General features: G+C 48.5%; 1 protein-coding gene across 2 annotated transcripts in view; it reads left to right on the top strand.

Annotated features, from left to right (window-relative positions):
- The first annotated feature begins 2,641 nt into the window (after window positions 1–2,641).
- ETF1 (eukaryotic translation termination factor 1) overlaps window positions 2,642–20,946 on the top strand; it is a 36,761-nt gene continuing 18,456 nt past the window's right edge. The window contains exons 1-2 of one of the 2 annotated variants that reach the window (XM_050962717.1): window positions 2,642–2,761; window positions 2,849–2,956. In XM_050962717.1, coding sequence (XP_050818674.1) covers window positions 2,871–2,956 — 86 coding nt within the window. In that variant the 5' untranslated portion in view covers window positions 2,642–2,761; window positions 2,849–2,870. The other variant, XM_050962719.1, reaches the window with a different exon arrangement.

Below are 20,946 nucleotides of genomic sequence, written 5' to 3'. Positions count from 1 at the left end.
CGCCAAATGTGGACGGAAACACAGGGATTGCTGGGCTGTGAAGTGATGCATCATGGGGCATTGGGACAGGAACCAGAATGCCCCGCCCCTTCCGCCCCCTTCCCACAACCCACGGCACCAGAATGGGAAGAGGTGTTCTGTGGGATAGCTACCCATAATGCACCACTCCCAACTCTGCTGCAAATGCTGCAAATGTGGCCACAACCGTGCGCTGGTAGCTGTCAGTGTGGCCAGACTGCAGTGCTTTCCCTACACAGCTGTACGAAGACAGGTTTAACTCCCAGCGCTGTACAGCTGCAAGTGTAGCCATACCCTCAATGTACCAGGTTCTTAGCAGCACACATAACACTTTCCCATGGGGCTCCCATCCAGATGCTCTGGGGGTGTAATGTCAGGGCAAGCTGCCTTCATCCCAGATCTCAAGAAGAACATGGTCCCATCTGTCTATGGTCACTGTCCACACTCAAAAGCAGTGCCCCACCTGGCAGACATTAGCCATGAGTGTGGCACACCAGCAGCTCCAGCAGTGGCGCTGGGATCCTGACCAGCCGCTACTAGTGAGCAGTGTGACGAGCAGCTGACCTCAGTCTCTGGGTCTATGACACCTTGCAAAAGCCGCCTCAGGCACTTCAGGATGGCTTTTAAAAAACTAGCAGAAATCTTTTTTTTTTCTGAGCAACTAGTGAGCAACTGAACATTCACCCTGGCTCCCATTTTGAGAGAATGGCTTGAAAAGACGCTGACACCAAGAGACCGATAAGAGTTCCCAGGGAATTTTGAGAGTTAAGCTGTTTCTCTCCCAGTTCTCACTGGGTCCTCAAAAGGCTAAATGAAACCCACTGTTTCTGGGAGCTGTAGCAGGATGTGTGGAATAAATACTCACAGAGCATTGTGATTGCAACAGTGTAGTGTAGTGTTACGATGGATGTGGGTCAAAACTGCAACCATCTGTCTCCCAAAGCAGATTATGTAGTGAAAGTACACTGCAAGGTTGGTACTGACAACAGTGCTCTTTTACTGGTTCAGCTACCAGTAGAGCAGTTTTCCAGGGCAGACGCAGCCTGATTTGCACAAGGTTATGCAGGTTGTCTAAGGCAGAGCTAGGAACTGAAACATTTCCTTATTCCCAGTCCAGTGTTTTCACTGCAAGACCAAGTTTCCTCTTGCTCTGCTCAGTAACTTAACAAACTTAAGGGCCAATCCTGGACAAGAAATCTTTGAGTAGAACAACCTTTTATTGGTCAGCTAGGGCATATATCAGTTGAAATGCACAGCTAGAAAATACAGGCCCCTGCTGCATATTCCTCTTACTCCTGCAATGGAGATGAATTATTGTGTAAAGCCTTCTGATCTGTATGATGTATTGTCAAACTAGATGATCATAATTGTCCCTCCTGGCCTTAATGTATCTGTGGTGCGAGGATAATGGTTTTCCAGCTGGTGTGTAGTCATTTTGACATAGGCAACTTGGTGCAACTATGTCCCTGTCAGGCCATATTAACTGTCAGACTAGCTGTTCTCCAGGTATCAGTGACTGAATGGGTGTGTGACATGCTTCTGTGGATGTTTATGAATATAAGAACGGTCATACTGGGTAAGATCAATGATCCATCTAGCTCAGTATCCTGTCATCTGACCGTGGCCAATTCCATGTGCTTCAGAGTGATCCATCCTTTTGTTATCCACTACCAGCTTCTGGCTAGAGACAGCCAGAGCATGGTGGTGTATCCCTAAGCATCTTGGCTAATAGCGATTGATGGACCTATGCTCTATGGCTCCATGTGTGGGAGACAGTAGCTCCATATAGGCGGAGAAGAAGCAACAAGAGCTCCAGTTTACATGCAGAGGCCGCTGGGAAGGAATGATGATAAATAATGACTAGTGAGAATGAGGTGGCATTACAAGAACGTGTTCTGTGCCAGAGAGAGAGAGTGTATAGAGCTACATAGGCCCAGCTCCTCAAAGGTATTTAGATGCCTTGCACTCACTGATTTCCCTTGGGCCGCATGGTTTCGCTGCATTCAGCTAGGCACACACCTATGAGGAGACCAGGACGGTGCAGGGGGTTCAGACTCTGCCACCTGCTCTCAACCCTGTGGCAGAGGGCGGCCAGGCTGGCTCTGGCAGCACAGGGCAGGATCGGACCCCGCTTGCACCCAGGTGACACTGTCCCAGCGGGGCTGGGGCTGGCGTGCAAGGCTGCTGTGTCCTGACTCGTCTCCCGCAGCTCCCGCCACGTGGGCAGATCCCCGCCCTGACCCGGCAGCCAGTCCCTCCCGCGCCAGCTGATACTTCCCCACACGTGCGCCTTGCCCTTTAAGAGCCACCGCTTGGCCTGACGCGGCATTGCTGAGACATCGCGAGATCCAGGCCTCTCCCTCTGTGACCAGCTCTGCCCCTTCGCGGCCCGGGGAACTACAAACCCCGACATGCGCTGCACGGGGGGCGGAGGCTGGCCCGAGGTAGCCAGCCAATAGCGATGGGGAGAGCGCAGCCTGGCGGGACCAGCCAATGGAGAAGAGGGATCTGAAAGGCGCCGATTGGCGGAGCCGGAGGGTCTCGCCCCCTTTTCTCCTCCCCGCCCTCCCCGGGGTCCCTCGGAAGTGATGTCACAGGCCCCATGTGAGCGGATTGCAACACATGCAGCGCGGAGAGGGGGAGAGAAGCCGGTTTCCGACGTCAGAGCCGCCGCGAGCCCCGAGCCGCCCCCGCCGCCGCGCAGGGAGGAGCCGCCGCCGCTGCCGGGGGGACAGGGCCTGAGGTGAGCGCCGCTCCGGGCGGGGTCGCGGGGCGCGCGGGCCGGGACTAACCGCTCTGCTCTGTGTGTCCGCCGGCCCGGCCGCCGCAGGGAGGAGGCGGAGGAGGAGAAGATGGCGGACGACCCCAGCGCTGCCGACCGGAACGTGGAGATCTGGAAGATCAAGAAGCTCATCAAGAGCCTAGAGGCGGCCCGCGGGTGAGCAGCGGCGGGGAGTGGGCGGGGCCGGGGCTGAGCGGGCCCGGGTGGGGTGTCCCCCGTCCCGCCTGGGAGGAGGCGGGCGGCCGCCGCTCCCGCGTGTCCCCGGTGGGGCGGAGGCTCGGTCTCCTCGCTCCGCTGGTCCTGGGGAGCCGGCCCCCGCCGCTGGCCTGCGCGGGGCAGCATGTGAACCGACCCCGGCCCGGGCGCGAATCCCTCGGGGCAGAGCGAGCCCCACCCGGGTGGAGGGGGCCTCGCCGGCGCCAGGCGTTCCGGGCAGTGGGGCCCCGAGGCTGCTCTGCCCTGGACCATGGGGGGGGGGGGTAGGTTACTGGGCCGCCTTCCTCTCCCCGTGCGTGGCTCCTGCGGGCTGGGAGGGGCACTGACGCCTCGGGGAGCAGGGCGGGCAGCGAGTGAGGAGCCGGTGGCAGCTCTGCCAAGGCCCAGTATCGGCGCGATTGTGTTATGCTCATCGGTGCTGGAGCCCTGCTAACGGGCCGGCGGCTTCCTGACTGGAAGGGCCACAGTGCTTGGTGGGCTCTGAAAGCAAAGGTGGCCCTGAGTGAGGATGGCCAGGGGGACACAAAACACGAGGTGCAATTGATCAGGGTAACTAAATTTTTGTGCCTTGGGGTTTAAATCACTGAGTCTTCCCCTGCGGACAAATGACTCCATAATACTCCTTTAAGGGTGTCCTGCAGCTTCCTCTGAAGAACTAAGTACTGAGCGCTGCTGTACAGGATACTGGACTGGATGGCTCCATGGTTTGATCCCATGTAAATTCCCTGTGTGTTGTGGCATTCTCCCTTAAACATTTGCACAGGTGTCAAGATAAAGTTGGGGGTCTAGGACAGTGGGCTCTCCAGATTGCCCAGGAGTTCAGAAATGCGCAACATGTGATGCTTTGGGAGTTGAGATACAAAGAGCATTTTGATAAGTGAGGGGGGAAAGGAGGTTTAAGCTGGCTTTGATACCTTAACTAGCTGCTGGCATATACTAATGGCAACTGGATACTTTCTTGGCAGAAAGTAAGCTATCCTAGCATTAGTAGCTTGTAACTTGAGATGTGCACATATCACTGAGTAAGTCTGGCAGTTGCCATGTGGTATGCATTTTGGTCAGCCCTGGTTTGAGATGAAGTTCCTAAAAGCTGGCATTTTCTCAGCAGAGCTAAAATGCAGAGGAATGTTAGGTGTGTATAGTGAAGTAGCCATTACATACCCACACTAAGCTGAACTGAATGTTGCAGCTCAGGGAGCTGTAAGATACTTTCCCTTCTCTTGCAGTTGTTCCAGTATCACCAGCTGGGAAGGGGGTGTGAGGGGGAGGGGAAGGGAGGCAGGGAAGCTTCAGCTTTCTTTTGCAGCCTCTAATAATCTGTCTAAACAGACTGTTGAAACAAGCAGGTGCTTTCAGTGTTTCAGTTGATTTGGGCTGAAAATAAAAATCTTTGTGTTTTAAAGGCTGGAGTATTTTAAATGCAAGCAAGTGGGGCGGGAAGGGAGAGTGCAGTGCTCCCTGTAGAGGGACAATGATAAAAGTTTAATTACAAAAGTGAAGCATGGAATTGATTTTGTGGGGGAGGGGGTAAGAAGTGCAGTATCTTCCTCAAGGCACCATTGTGAGCCTAGGAAATAGATTTGAGTTGCAGTTGGTAGGTCTATGATTTGCTTCATTAAGCAAAAGCTCTCTACAGCTGTTTGCCCATGGAAACACCACAGGTCCTATGTGTTTTTCAGTGCAGAAGACTAATCCTGTGCATCTAAGGGAAGCCGGGATTCATCTGAAGGCTGCCTTTCCTGGTGGCTGCAGAGCATCAAGCTGAGTATTCCAGGGGTGCAGCCCTACTTGAATAGGGTGGAGCTTGGAACACCTAATGGCCCAGTTGTCATATCAGTTGGATTTTAAGAATGTCAGCTTCTAGTTTGGGGGGTTTGCGGAGGCTTGTGCAGACAGTCCTAGTGCTGGGTTGCGTTTTACTCTAGATGCCAGGGCAGTCGGGAGAAAAGGGGGCTCAGGGCTTGACTTTTGCTCAGTTCTTTTGTGGTCAGCTAGGTAGAGTTTTATATACTGCCTCTACTTTCTTTGATGTGAGTGACTAATGGGAACTTTCCTCTTTACTACCATGGCCAAAAAGTGACTGACTCCCTGTGAGAGAACAAGAACCCTTGACTCCTCCAAAAGCTGGCAGCTAACCCTTCTCAGAAATCTATGGTCACATTGTATTATAAGCCACTGAGTCCATCTGTGCCTCAGGCCCTTTCTCTGTTGTTTTTCCTTAACAATTTAGGTGCAAAAAAAAAAAAGGGAAATTGTTTGAAGCTTCTTGGCCTGGTTGTTGAAGTTTTTCACCCCTTGTTTGACTCTGATGATCTTACAGAGACAAGGTTGGTGAAGTGATAACTTTTATTGGACCAACTACTGTTGGTAGAAGAGACAAACTAAGGTGTGTATAGTGAAGTAGCCATTACATACCCACACTCATCTAGAACACTGAATGTCTGTTCCAGTTCAGGAATCTGTAGGATACTTTCCCTTCCAGTTGTTCCAGTATCACCAGTTGATACTGAGCTCTTATTCAGAGCTGTATTGATCTCATGTATGTTTACCTGGGGGAGGGGGTTGTTATGGCCCTGGATTAATGTGACTAACCAGCATATTTTTGCTGATTAGCTAGTCTGGCTCCCTAGGAGCCTGAGCTATGTCTACATTGCAGCTTGGAGCGAGCCTCCTAGCCCAGGAGGAGTCACTAGTGCTAGCTGTGTGAACACTGCAGCCCAGGCAGCTTGTATGCTCAGGCCCACCAAACCCCCCTGAGTCTGAGCTCAGGTGGCTAATCCAAGTCTGCTGCGTTTTTAACACATTAGCTCAAGCCCTTCATGGTTAGGAGAGCTATGGGTATTAGAGCTCTTGTGTATTAAAGCTAATGAAGACAGTTTGTTTCTTTGAATTCAGATTGCAGTAGGAAACTAAATGGGTATGGGGTGGTACAGGTGTGCGCTAGAGTTTCCTGTTAAACTGCTTGTGAAGTCAGCCACTGTGCTTTAGCATTCCTCATTGTTTAGAGAGATGCTGATCATAGCTGGGCTGCATGGAACATTTACTAGCCATCGTGTACTACTAGCATTCTGGTGCTCAGAGTTTCAAAGTATGTTGGCATAAGCAGGTTTGGTCCAGAAAGGCAGTTCTTTGGATTTTCTTTATTTGCATTTAATGGCTGTTGCAAGGGTCAGGAGTGAGAGAACTCAGCTAAGCACAGAAACCATAAGCCTCAGAAAAAAGGCAGCGTGGAAACTAGCAGAGTGAATGCAGTTGAGGAAAAGAGTTTTGCACAAGGGATAATATCCTCTAAATAAAGTGTTGATGCAAAGCATCAGGCTGTGGACTAGAGAAATAAGGGGCACAGTGGATGGAAGAGGAGGAGCGTGTTATGTGTTGGCTAATATATAGTAAAATCCTAGTGAAGACCAGGCAGTCTAACTTAAACTTGTGCTAGCAGGTCAGGGAAACACTGGATTCTAGCATTCATCTAGCTCTGCAATGTGTTAGAACTGCAGCTACCATGTCTTCATTAGGATTTCACTTTGGCTTGGTCTGCACTTAAAAGCTGTTGTCATAGTTACGCTGGTCAGGCAGGTGGGGGGGAAAAAGCACACTCTGACCGACACAGCTATGCCAGCAAACCCTCTAGTGCAGATGTAGTTGTGCTGGTAGAAGAGGGTTTCTGTCAATGTAGCTAACGTTGTTCAGGGAGGTGCTGTTCCTATGCTGGCAAACCCTTCTCTGGGTGTAGGCTGCACCTGTGCGAGGGGTATGTTGATGGCTGTGCTGGCATAGGTTCCACAGGGTAGCCCAGGGGTTCTCAAACTTCATTGCACCGTGACCCCCTTGTGACAAAAATTACTACACAACCCCAGGAAGGGAGACCAAAGCTTGAGCCCTGCTGCCCTGAGTAGGGGAGGGCCATAGCCTGGACCCCACAGGCAGACTGAAGCCAAGGGACTTCAGCCCCAGGCAGGGGACCTGTAACCTGAGCACCGCTGCCCAGGACTGAAGTCCTCAGTCTTTGGCACTAGGAGGTGGGGCTCCAGGCTTCTTCCTCAGGCCCCACCAAATCTAAGCCAGCCTGTGACCCCATTAAAATGGGGTTGTGACCCACTTTGGGTTCCCGACCCACAGCTTGAGAACCACTCGTGTAGGCATACCCTTGGTGTGTGTGTTACCACATGTTAACTAGAGGATCTGAGACTGAGAGAGGTCTTTTAAAAATATGTTCACTAACATTGTGTTGTAAAGAGCCTAGTGTAGACAAGACAAGTTATGCTCTAATGTGTTGGTTGCAGGAACCCATAAGTCTATCCCTGTTGAATACATTGTATCTTATACAGCCCCTCAAATGGGGATAGGCTCAGCAACTCTTCTCGACCTAGGAGCGCAAAGTCCTTCAGCACAAGAGAATTGAACCAGTGGAACAGGCTTTTCCTGTCCTCAGGAGTCATTTCCTTTCCTTGTGAAGTTGGAGGACCAGCTCTGAGAATTCTAGGATGGGTGGGTGGCAGGCATAGTGCTGGAGAAACAGGGTGATGCAAAGGGCAGGGACTCAGAAGTGCATTAGTAAGAAAGGGTGGAGATGTGGTAAACAGTAACCAAAAGCAGTGTCCTAGTTCCATGTGCTGGGTGTTACTGAGGTGGGTGTAGGTCTGTACAGCACAAGGTAATAAGTAGTCACATGATGATGGTAAAGCTATTCTGGCTCTTTTTTGACTACTTGTAACAGCTCAATGAAATCTGCAGGGTGTTCCCAAAAGGGTTAACATGTGAGTGCGATGCCAGGGAATACTTTTATCATGTCTGTGAAATAGATGAGGTAAGCAGCAGGGATGTGGCCAGAAAACTGAGGGAATGGAACACAGGATTCCAGATTTACCAGATACTGATTAGACAGAGGCCAGTACAAAAGAGGGGTCCCACCAGATAGGTCTGTGGCAACATCCCAGAGAATACTAGCTCCTGGGAAGGTGGTGGGATTCCTGTCAAGGTGCTGTCCCTAGACTCTGCTCTTTCTCATCAGCATCTGGATAGTAAATACCCATTGAATCACATTTCTGTTCCCTTTGCTGCTGGAAGGGAACAGCTGTGGTCAGGGAGTATCTGATGGTCCAAACTAGCCATGTCTTATTATTAGTTAGATGAGCTGCAGATTTGTCTTGTAAAAGTTAATGAGGCAGTCTCCTCAGGGAGTGATGAAGGAAGAAGAGTAGCTATCTGCTTCTTATTGTGAGAGCAGGCAGGGCCTGAAAACCTAGGTACTTGTGACCCTGGTGACTAAACTTCTACTAGCCAGTGGCAGATGGGCTGGGGGCCAGTAAGTTGAGTGCAATACCCTGGAGAGAAACCCAGCCCCATGTCATCTCCAGCTAAGAGGGAAGGGGAGAGTGCTGAAATTCTCTTCTTTGAAAAAAGAACAGGAGTACTTGTGGCACCTTAGAGACTAACATTTATTTGAGCCTCCTGGCTGCTGCAGCAGTGGGATGGTGTCTCCGCTCCTCTAGCCATTCCTGTCCTCTGTGGTCTCGCTGTGCAGAGGGCAGAAGAGAAATGGTATTGGCCACTGTACTCCTCCCGAGCCTCTTTTTATTTGGGTGATCCTCTTCCATCCCTCCTCCTTTGAAAACTTCCCTTGCCTGCCTCTGTTGCTGCTCACAGCTTTCCCGTTGTCAGCATAAAGCTGACACAATATTTGAATTTTCTTGGTGACCAGGGCACTGAACTAGATAGCTGTGAAACTGCCAGACTCATTAACTTCAACTGTTGCTTCATGGTAAACTGAATAATGGCTCAGTTTCTGCAAACTGTCTTGATCATGCTCTTATCAAACTAAGGTGATGCAGCCATCCCTTCTTGTGGGGGAGGGGGGCGAATGGATTTTCAACCACAGAGTAAGGGGGTACCAAGGAGGGCTGATAGAGGTGCTGTCCTTCCTACAGAAAGCAGGAGCACTTCTGATGGTGCCTGTACAGCAGAGCCTGATGACATAAGCATGATGGCCACCTGAAACCATCAGATAAACTGAGGGTATTGGGGGAAGGGAGATGATCGTGAAGATGAACACTGGACTAGCTAGCAAATCGTCTTCAACAACCGCATTCAGGACTGCTGAGCCTGTGAGCCCTTGTGTGAATCCATCCCTATAGGGCTGGAAGAGAAGGGTGATGGAGGGACAGCTGTAGTGAAACTGCACCTGCAGGGCCTAAGCTCTGCTCCGGCCAAACATCTGGGCAGCTCTGCACCCAAGTAGAGGGATTCCCTTTCAGGGGAAATAGTTCTTACTAAATGTTGAAATGGGGGGCAAAGCAGAAATGTGGAAGGAGTGTTGTGGGGGCTGATATAGTCTGCCAACACAAGTAAGGCTGACAAATAGGTGGGAAAGAATTGAGGCCAGTAGCTGGTGAAGTGACTGTGGAATACTTACCGGCCCATGATAAATCAGGGTTGCATGTCTTCCAAATTAAGTAAATAGCCTTAAAGAGAGGGGTTCACTTGGGAACTAAAGCAGACACTTCCTTTCGTAGCAAGAAGAGAAATAGACCTGTTCAGAAGCAATTCTACACCTTATCCTAAAAACTAAACCAACCATGGGGCGGGAGGGTGCGGCTTAGTGATCATATCATCACCATGAAGGCAAAGCAATGCAGGCTCTTGCAGGAAGATGCGTGCTATCCAGGAGGTCTCTTCGTGTCTTACATGTAGGAAAATAAACACAGGGTAAATACAAAGTGAGATAAAAAGATTGAGGTTCAAAGGCGCATGCAGGAGCATCTGCAGAATAGCACAATTAAGAGCTGTCCTGTTTCAAAACTGGTTATACTTGAACACTAGCTGGGTGACTTATAACTTAACAAAGGTGGTACCCAGTATGTGTTGCAAAAAGCTGCCAGTGTTTCTGAATTTTCCTGTGGCTCATCAGGCAACTTACTGACCCATGTGGAATGGCCCAGTTACAGGAGTAGCCTCAGGCTGCCATCGCTTTCCAGCCCTGTGTGACACTAATTGAAATCCATTCTGGGTAAGGGCACATTGTCAAAGCTGGGAGGGCTTGAATCAGGTTTACATGCATTTTTTGGTGCATGCTTGTACCATGCCAGTCTTGTGAGCTGGCAAAACTTCGTGGGACCCTTGGAAGTTCACATACCCTGCTGGCTCTGAAGAAAAGGCATATTTAATAATTGGAGTGATATTGGCATGATGGGTCTCTTAACAAATGACCCATAACTTCTATTAAGTGGTGAACGGCTGATGTTATGCTCCCGTATGAATGAATGGGTGCTCCAATTTGAGTGAGATGTCCCTTTACACTTTGGTCTAGTTCCTGTCCTGTGTGAGGGCAGGGCTCTAGCTAAAGGAAAAGGTTCAGTAGGGGCATGCTGGCATTTTGTTGGCATGCACTGGAGAGACAGTCTTGTCTCTGTTTTAATGAATATAATAAGGAATATATCAAAATTCAGCAGCATGAGTATTTAAACTACTTATTGAAAAAACAACTCTTTCTGGCTTTAAATGTTTCAGTCTACCAATTGCAGGCGTAGCATGAGGCCTTGTTAACACTGGGCTATTCTGCCTCAACTACATTCATCTAGTTAATGCAGTACAGCCCTCCTTAGTGTGGATCCCCCCTGGCTATTCCTGTATTGGGTGAGTGGGTAGGAGAACTGGTATAAGACACCAACATGAGGGTTTGTACTGGTATTGCTATTTCAGTAATCACCCCCAGCAACTGACAGTTATACTGATCAACATTCAAGTGGAGGCCAGGCATAAGAAGGAACAAGCTGCAGTATCCTTTCTCATTTGCGTGCACACTTCTGGTCATACACCAAGTAAATGTCACTTAGCGCTCCTCCTACAACCAAAGCCCTTGCAGCCTGAATTTCCATCTTGACCCTGCCCTACCTCTAGATCCTGGGGAGCAGGAGCTGGAAAACTTACTATGTCAGTTTGAATAGGAAACTTTCCCAGTCCTGAATCTGCAGCTTTTCCTGAATGTCATCCACTTCTGCAGAATCTCAGCTTTCCTCTTAGCATCCCTTGTAGTTGTGCAAAGCTCCCAAAGGTGAGTGGGACTGTAAGCAGTTCTGTCTTTCTGAGCCTGCACTGCAGCCATCCAGCTCCAGTGTTTGTGCTGCTGCTGCTGTTTAGAACTCTATCAAAATGCAGCAAAGAGCAAACTGACCAGAGCCTTGTCCCTTGGTTCTGCTGCTATGCATACTGCCAGGCGTAGCAAAGCAAACTCTGAGCAACAGAGGCCAACAGCGACAGTCCTGTGGCACCTTATAGACTAACAGACGTTTTGGAGCATAAGCTTTCGTGGGTGAATAAAAAGTCTGTTAGTCTATAAGGTGCCACAGGACTTTGTCACTTTTTACAGATCCGGACTTACACAGCTACTGCACTGATACTAGAGGCCAACAGTAGACTGCTCACTGAGGAGAATCTGAGACTGGGGACGGCTGGGTTAGCAGACACCAGCAAGTGGAAGAGCTTTGGGACAGGAGAGGATCACATAGAACAGCAGCCAGAGGAGGGAGGGAGGTATCTGTATCACAAAGGCTACAAAATTGTCTGGGGATGGCACCCTGATAGGATTCCCAGCGGGAGGGCAGTGTGGTTTGGCTTATCACCTAGGCACTGCCCCTGGGCTATATAGCCCCTTATTCTGATGTAATCTTGTGCAGTTTAGGTGACAAACTGCACTGTCTGTGAGGGGTGAATTTGAGTGGGAGATGGAGGAGGAGAGATTAGCAAAGTTAGAGCAGGGTTGAAAATTCAGGGGAGGGAGATGTAGAAGGCAACGTATGGTGGGGAACAAAAGGGGTTTAAGGTGATGGAGAGGAAGGATGGACAGTGGAAGTAGCAGAGGAAAAGATAGTGCCAAGATGTGAAGGCAGGAAGGAAAAGCATATCTAATGGCATGCGAGGGGTGGGTGAAACAGGCTGGATTTTAAAAATGCAGTAAGAAGTTGACAGTTGTATCCTGTTTGCAGTCATTTCACAGCAAGACTTTGAGAGAGGAGTAAGGCAATGTGCACATTTGCTGAGGGTACTTTCCAAATCCTGTCTCCCTTTCTGGGCTGGAGGGATTTGCAGCCCCCATCACAATCTGTCTTGAGGCTTGCTAGGGGGAGGAAACACTCTGGAAGTCTGTGTGGCCAGAGGAGTGCAGAAAGGAGATAAAGGTACTCCCGTCTGCACAGTCTCGGAGCATGTCTGCTTCCAAGCATCAGGCTTTAGGCATCGTTATCTCACTAACTGAAACCCCTCCCATGCACTGAACAGGAATCTGGAATTGTAACATGGTGGGTTCACCATAAATAAAACCCCTTTGCCTGTACTTGCGTCAGGGTTGGGCTAGTTCCAAAGTAAATGACTCCATATTCAACCTGAGAAGGCTTGAGTTAGGTCCCAAATATTTGACATTTCTCTGCCAGGAATACTACATGAGATTCACCTTACTGAAGGGAAAATAAGTCTCTTGTTTTGGGCTGAGGGTCCATCAGTCAAGTCTGCAGCATGTGAGAAGTTCGGTTTCCTATTTCTCCTGAAGGCTCACCTAAATCTGTTCTTTAATAGAGATGTTGCTTAGCTCCTAGGAAGTTCTCTGAATATTTACTGCTCTGGTAGATGAGAGAAGTGCATTAAAAGTCGTACAATTGACGGCGATGACTATTAACCTTAAGGAGAACCTTTAGACTCCATAATTTAAGTTTCATGATCATTAAGCTAATTCCTGTCTGATCAGTCAGCTTTTTGGCATATCTGTAAATCTCTCTGCCTTTGTGTACAGTGTCCTGCTGCTACGAGCTCTGTAGGAGGTAGAGCAATGGCTGTTGTCCTGTTAGTGAGGTGTTGCAGGTTAGCAAGAGACACTTTCTCCTTGAAGAAAAGGTAGAGGACTAAAACTGACAGTCAGCATGTGCTCTCCATGTCAGTTTCCCTTGTTCCTAATAAACTTGTCCTGTTAGCTTGAAGCAGAAGGGATCTGTTAAGAGAGGCACCCATGAAAGTAGACTTCCTTACTTTATGGTTACTCTTGTGCTCTGTGTTCTAATTGGATTGCTAAACAGCTACTTCAGTTACAGTGTATAAAGAGTGCTTTATGAAACCTTATTTTGGCCATCTTTGACCAGAGAGCCCATCAAACCTAGGCTGTTTACCCCAGGCTGAAGAGAGGGCTAAATGTATGTTGTGTGAGCTGGCCCGCTCTCGATAAGAGGGAGTGTTTGCAGAAAGACAGCGTAGGGTATGGCCCTTTTGTGGTAGCCAGACTTCAGGATAGAAGAGGGGTTCTCAAACTTCATTGTGCCGCAACCCTCTTCTGACAACAAAAGTTACTACAAGACCTCAGGAGGGGGGACCGAAGCCTGAGCCTGCCTGAGCTCTGCCGCCCTGGGTGGGTGGTCCAAAGCTGAAGCCCAAGGTCTTCAGTGCTGGGGAGGGAGAGCTATAGCCTGAGCCCTGCCGCCCCTGGCTGAAGCCCTAGGGCTTCGGCCCTGGGCAGTGGGGCTGAGACTTTGGCCCCAGGCCTCAGCAAGTCTAACACCGACCCAGGCAACCCTGTTAAAATGGGGTCCCGACTCAGTTTGAGAACTGCTGGGTTAGAGCAAAGTTTTGCATCCCTGCCCCTCCTGACTAATAGGCACTGATGGACCTATCCTCCATTAATTTTCTAGTTCTTTTTTGAACTCTGTTATGGTCTTGACCTTCACAACATCCTCTGGCAAGGAGTTCCAGAGCTTGACTATGCATTGTGTGAAGAAATACTTCCTTTTGTTTGTTTTTAAACCTGCTGCCAATTAATTTCATTTGGTGACCCCTAGTTCTTGTGTTATGAGAAGGAGTAAATAGCACTTCCTTATTTACTTTCTCCACACCAGTCATGATTTTGTAGACCTCTATCATATCCCCCCTTAGTCATCTCTTTTCCAAGCTGAAAAGTCCCAGTCTTATAAATCTCTCTTCATATGACAGCCGTTCTGTACCCATAATCATTTTTATTGCCCTCTTCCAATTCCAATGTATCTTTTTAGAGATGGGGTGACTACATCTGCACACAGTATTCAAGATGTGGGGGTGCCATGGATTTATAGAGGCAATATGATATTTTCTGTCATCTTGTCTTTCCTAATGATTCCCAACATTCTGGCCACTCTTTTGACTGCCGCTGCACAGTGAGTGGATGTTTTCAGAGAACTATCCACAATGACTCCAGTTACTCAGGAGAAGTGACACACATTGAGTACTATGCTCACTCTTAGCTTATTTGGTCATGTATATTGTCACCCAGCTGTGCACCTAGGTTACTTGGATGCTGGCCCTTGTGTTGTCCTTAGGCTTAGGAGTTAAATATGCAAATAGCTGAGTGTCTGCCTTTCACCCCTGGGAGCTGATTCTGTCTAAGGCAGCATTACACTTTTATAAATGAGAGCTTGCCTTCTGCAGTCCGTCAAGGAGCTGGATAAATATAAATCCGCGGGGTGGGTGTCTGACACCCCTGTTCTAACTAGTCTTCCAGGACAGCAGCTTTCCTTGTGCCATGTGTTATCCAGCAGGAACTTGTAACTGTAAAGGGGAGCTGGCCATTTGCCTATTGCCTTTCTTGCCTGTCAATTTCAGAAGTGTTTCTTTAGGCTTTTTTCTTCCCCTGCTCTCAACTTTTCTATTGAGCTATGCTAACAGTGCAGATGTGCTCCAGGACACCTTGCTGCATGTCTTTCATAGCTGATGCATTGGCAGTCAGTGTAAAGAACTCTCTGGGTCCATTTGATTGCTAGGCTCTGATGCCTCTGGGTTTGGGAAAACTATACCACATGATGTAAAGGAAAGGATTTGAAGAGAAGCCTTTGGAGTGACCTGTGTGCCCTGTAATCTTCCTTCACAACGGTGCATGAGTCACTACCAAACAGCATGGTTCTAGCACAGAGCATCATTCATGAACAGATCATCACTGAAACTGACTTTTATCTGAAAGATAGATGCAGTGGGAGTGGGAAACTGAGATGGGGACAACTTTCTGTGCTTACTGGTGAGTTCTTTGCAATCAGTTTGCTATTCCCTATGTATCCCTGAGGCCTAAACATCTGAATATGCAAATCTGGTCTTCTTGCTTCAGTCATTCAGGGTACATCTTGCACCAAACCGACTGGCCTGATAGTGTAGTGCAGCTAAAATCTTTTAAAGTTGGAAAGTACAGTAACTGGTGACAGAGTATAGTGGCAGAACTAAGTCTGCTAGTGAGTCATCAGTGTCTGAAGTACAAAAGTGTTTACATGGGTTACCAATATCTGCCTCACTGCCCTAGAAGAACCCTGGTGCTCCAGGCCTGCAAGGTTCCACTCAGAACATGCCCATACCTTGTGCTTTGAAATCCTTGGCTGAAAGGTGAATACAGCAAAGTGGCAGTAAGTATTTCAGCTTCTGCTCCCCTGTATGGGAGCTATAGGATATAGAGAGAGCACTTTACCCACCACTGAAGTGCAGTGACCACGGGCAGATCAGTGGTTCCTCACCATCATACATGAGTGCTCTGCAGCAGTATGTGGGCAGCCAAGAATGCCATAGGCCGCTGGAATGGCAGAGCATTCAAGGCAGCAAAATGGAATTACCTGAGCTGGGATCTAGTGAGGAGACAAACTGTGGCAGAAATTGTCAGAGCAACAGTTGCAGGTTAGGGACCTCCAGAGGGGTGGGCGAAGGGAAGAAGCCAACCTAGAGGCTGTGAAGGGGAGTTGGTGGGTCTGACATGTCACAAGAGCCCAGCAGTGGCACCTGGCCTAGTTCCTGATGGATGGAAGTATGAGGAGGTACATCATCTGGTTCTTCTGTCGCCTTTTCCATTCCACCCCCACCCTCCCCAGAGATGAGCCATGCATGCCGAGTGCAGGAGTTAATGCTGGCAGCAGGCCAGAAACTGCTCAGGGGAAGCATTGCCTCTGGGTAATATCTTACTGAGTCTAAGCAGTCTCACCTCTGCTCCTTCACTCAACCACAGTCTGGAGTGAGGTCCCTGCCTAGACAAGGAGTTGGGAGGAGAAGAGCCTTGTCACTTAGTGTCTCTTGCTTGTCGGTCTCAGTGCTTGGCTCCCCAGCTTGCATCTAAGGGTTGTACAGCAGCTGGTGACTGTTCCCCCTGCTACCCTCCAGAACTCCCCTCCATAGGGGGAGCATCTCTTCCCTAAGGCAGTCCTCGGTGGGACAGAGGAAGCAGGGGAGCTTGGACAATCCAATTGGTCCATGGTGTGGCATCTCTGTTTAGTGCTGCCTAATCTGGCACATGGGGTTGAGCAAGAGCAGAGATCTAGTTTACGTGGCTGGGGATGAGAACTATGTTGTGGGATACTGGGCCCAAGCTGTCATTTCAGTCCACAGTGCTGTTAAGCTGCTTTAGTTTGCCCCAGGGTGGAGTGGGGCGCTACAGGGAAGCTGGGGTACTAGCTTTGTACAGATCAGAAGTGCCTTTCAGGGCAAGGAATTCCATTTCCTTCAAGTTCCCATTCTCCCTCATTATACCCAGAGCTACAGTTAGAGAAGGAATGGATCAGACTCCTGCCACCACAATCCCAAGCAGATGATCCTTCTCTTTCCCATCTCCTGTTGGATACTTGATCCCAACTTCCTTCCACCTAGCAACTGGCCTTTTTCTCGATAGTTGAGCAGAGCATTCCACGTGGTCTAACGAAGATGCTGCACAGAACACTAGCAGCTCCCGCAACCTTTGGAAGGACGCTGTCCGGAACATGAGGTGGTGCTTTGTGTCTTGGTGCACTTGAGAAACCCACACAAAAAGGCAGTGTATTGATGCAAGAGAACATGAGGCTCTTAGTGAGTCTATATTGAGAGTTGCAAAACATTTGCCACTTACAGTGAATAAATGCTCCAGATGACCTGGGTTTGAGCTCAGCCTGCATTTGGGGCCCATCAGTTGTTGCTTGAAACTGGCCCTATCCAAACTGTTAGCTAATTTCTTTTCTCTCTTTAGATATCTGTGAATCGTTTGTCTGCTGCTCAAGGGACATTTCAAGATTCCGATTACTTAGAATGGATCACATGGCATTTTGCCTGTTGCTGATTATCTGAGACCATCTCAAGAAGGACCAGTTCTGTAGAAATCATTTTCACTTTCCTCCGTGGAGGTTGTGTTAGTTACTCTCTGGCAGTAGATTATACCAGCTACTTGAAGACTGAGCCAGGGCTTTCTATTATTGGGTGTGTTTCAAAATGATGTTGGTCTATCAAGCCCTGAATGGGTTTGTGCAGTGGCTACTTGAGACTGCTTCTCCTTGTTTCCGTGGCGGTGCTGGTGCCTATCTGGGAAATGTTTGCCCTATCTGCATGCACCCCAAAGCATGACATTCAGAGTACCATGTAGGTAGGATAGCATTGTCAGGTACTCCTCCCATAACGCTGGGTGCAGAAAGCAGACTGAGTGCAATTGGGGCATTGCCTAGTTAAGGGTGACTATAGGTATTCAGTAAAATGGCGTATGTGTAACAGATTTAACAAGAAAACCAAGACTTGCAATGATTTTATTGAGATTTATTTTTGCAAAATCCACGTTGAACACCCATCCAGTGCTCTGAGCATAGGAATGTAGAGGTAAAGTAAAACTCCGCCAGAGCAGCAGCAGCACCTCTTCCTCCTACCCTACCATAAACCCTTAGATTCTGAGCCATGTGGCCAGCATGCGTTGTACTTTCCCACTAAACACCAGACCAGCCCTCAATGCTTGTTCACGTAGTCTCTACTTTGTGCCAGGAAGGTCAGCAAATTCAGGCTATTTCAGACCTTTGGGGGTCCAGAACATTCCAAAGGAAAGGAGGAGGCCTTACAGGACTGCCAGCAGCTTCTGAGCAAGGGGATCAAGGGCCTCACTGCAGCTATGGCAGTGTGGCATGGGAGAGGCGAGACAGTGTCAAGTCAGTGAGTTTCCAGATTTTGTATATGTGCAGAATCCTGCCTTTTCTGAGCCTTCCTCCCCCACTAATATAGCATTCCTTGTTTTTGCCATATCGGATTCTTGAATTTCATGGACACTTGTTGAGCCTCAAAGACCTGGAGGCCAGTGGTGCCTATTCATCATTCAGAAATGTGGACATCTGAATGAACTTGCAGTACTGACTGATGGAAGCCGTGCACTGAAAGTTTCAATCTCCCATTTGGCTATGGGACATGTGCCTCAGTGAGGCATAACCTGCAAGTCAGTTATGTATGGCAGTGGGGAGTTCTTCTGCCCAGCCCGTTGCCACCACATTAAACATGGAGGGACTTTGCTTGTATTCTCTAATCACTTTTGGGGGAGAAAACACACAGGTACATCCAGGAAGGTGACTCTTTTGATGGCAGTATCTGGGCTCGACTGTTCCATAGAAAGTCTTCCAGCAACAGTATGTAGCTAGGGTCACTTATTTGCATATCTTGTTCGTGGTAGGCTTTCTGCAGGCTCTTACAGTTAAAGAAATAAGGGCTTAGAGTAACCCTTTGAGAACATTGCTCTCAGCTTTTACTACCTGCAACTAAAGCAAGCCAACTCTGCACTTGACTGACAGCATTTACTTATTGGGGAGACGTGGGTGAAGGTAATATCTTCTATTGGACCAATTTCTGTTGGTGAAAAGGGCAAGCTTTCAAGCTCCCCACAGCTCTTCACCAGCTCTGACTGACATTCCTTACATTTGCTGATATCTGCTCATTACACCTTGTGATATTAGAGTAAAACCATCTATTGTGGAACAGCTACTGCTCAATTGCTTTTTCCATGTATCTAACAAAGGTTCCTCAGATATTTCAGTGTCGGTCACTGACTCCTATTTATTTAGCAAGGTTGGTTATAAACAGTTATTATCCTCCCTTGCCAGCATCAGGTCAGTGAGGCAGCCTGGAGTGAGCCTAGCTCCTCAGATTTCCACCTGTGATTGCTACTTGCTCTCCTAGCACTCTGAAAGGTCCTGAGGTAAGAATCACTGTCACTACGAATTATCTGTGTGGTACCAAACCACACTGGAGTCTAGGGCAAGAGGCAGCCAGTTTGCTGAAGGGAGGCTGTGTGCCCCTTCTGGAAGAGACTAAACTGATTGCCAGCTTGGCTTATCCGTTGAAACTTAAAAATGTGAAAACCTAGAAACCAAATCCCTTCTCAGCAAGATGGCCGCCTCTGATAGGAAGCTCAAATGCCAATTGTAATGAAAGTAACCTTCTACAAGAACAGAAGGTAGCTCACTCCAATGAAATGTGCCACTTGTCTTGTGAACATTCATATGCTGGCTGTGCTCTTCCTTCAGACTGTCTGGAAAAGACAGAGAAACAAGCACAGCTTGGAGCTGCAGCTCCCTGGGCTGGACCCATTCAGCACAGCCATGCCAAACTAGTTGTGTAAAATGTCTGCTCTGGATGTTTGGGAAGTTCCACAGTTGCTTCACAAAAGAGCCCAGAAGGCATTTTTTCTGGCCCTGCAGATTCCACAACAGCCCCCAGAGGTTGCAGTGGGATGGATGAGGCACTTGGGGATACTCCGACTGGGAGGTGCAAAAGGATTTTATGGGGAGCAGGAATATCTTTAAGTGCAAGCTGTTGCTGAGTGCATCGGTGCCTGATCACTGGGGCTGCTCACTTCCATTTTTTTCTTTGCAGAGCTTGGCTAATATGACCAAAAAGAGCACATCCATTACTGGGAGTGGCAAGTGTTAACACTAACCCTGATGTCTTCCTACAGTTATTAGACTCTTGTATAGCACCATGTGGCCATATAGAAATTCCATGATTGTAATAAGACTCCAGGATTAGTTACTCTCAGCTCCCTTGGAGCTTACTGTTTAAAACCTTAAAACAACTTGCTGTGTATAGGGAGAATAGAAGACATGTTACACTGTCCTGGTGACTTAATTCCTGGCAGTTGTGTCATAGGATCATGTTGGATCCTTAAACCTATAGTGATTGGGGAAGGGTTTCAAACTCTGGCCTTTCTCTGGGTTCTGCTCTGGAACTCCTTATGCTGACATCTACTTAAGCCCTGGCTACACTTAAGTGAGTTAATTGTTGATTGCTGACATGGTTGGCACACCAGGTGGCAGGATGCTATGGTTACTAATCAAGTTTTACGTGTTTCCTCCTTGCCAGAGGCTGGCACATGGCTGCTTTTCTGCCATGCAGTGTAGACAGGAGCTCACTAGTATGTCTGTTTGGCTGGTCCTCACCCTGCTGCTCAGAGCTGGAGGAATCCTGAGTTCACCTCATCTGCTGCTTCTCTACATGTATGCTCCAGAGAGCGCCACCTCCTTGCTAAGCAAATGTCCCAGAGTACTTCAGACTGAGTGCAGTGATATCACTGCTGAACTGTGACTACAGATGCCATTAAGAGGATGACAGGAAAGCTGCTGTGCAGACAAGCTGACCTGCCTGTTAACAGGAGACACTGTGTCTCTAACAGCTTACAAATGTCTGGTACAAAGGGCCTTAGTACCTTCCTTCTAGCAGATCTAGTATAATTTTCATTGTGGCTCACTAAAATCAGAGGGGAATTCTTAAAATCACTGTCTTCAGTTAAATGAAAAGTCCCATGTGTAGCTAAGTAGGAGGGAATCTGTCTCTTCAGTCTTGGCCTTTCATGGGCGGCTATGAGGGGAAGGGAACAGGGAGAGTCAACCGGAGTTTTAACACAGTGGTGCATGCTTAGCAACCAGTCTGAACACTCCATTAATTCAAACAACTTTAAGTCTCATGCCAGGGCATTGAGACTTAAATTTCACTGTATTGAAAACTTCATTGTAGCAAACACTTGGTGGAGCACAGCTGTTCCTAGCTATGATAGGGGGTTCATACCTTGCTGCATGCCATCTAGGTAGGGAATACAGTTACATAGTCATGTAAGTAGTTGGTGGACTCTGTGCCCCTGTTTAGATTAGACTGTGTTCCTACCTGGATTCGCAATTGGCACGCTTTGC

This window comes from Gopherus flavomarginatus, chromosome 7 (assembly GCF_025201925.1).
Source record: "Gopherus flavomarginatus isolate rGopFla2 chromosome 7, rGopFla2.mat.asm, whole genome shotgun sequence".
NCBI classification, from domain to species: domain Eukaryota; kingdom Metazoa; phylum Chordata; order Testudines; family Testudinidae; genus Gopherus; species Gopherus flavomarginatus.
Note: the sequence above shows the minus strand (reverse complement) of the source record. Positions and strands in the feature narration are given on the sequence as shown.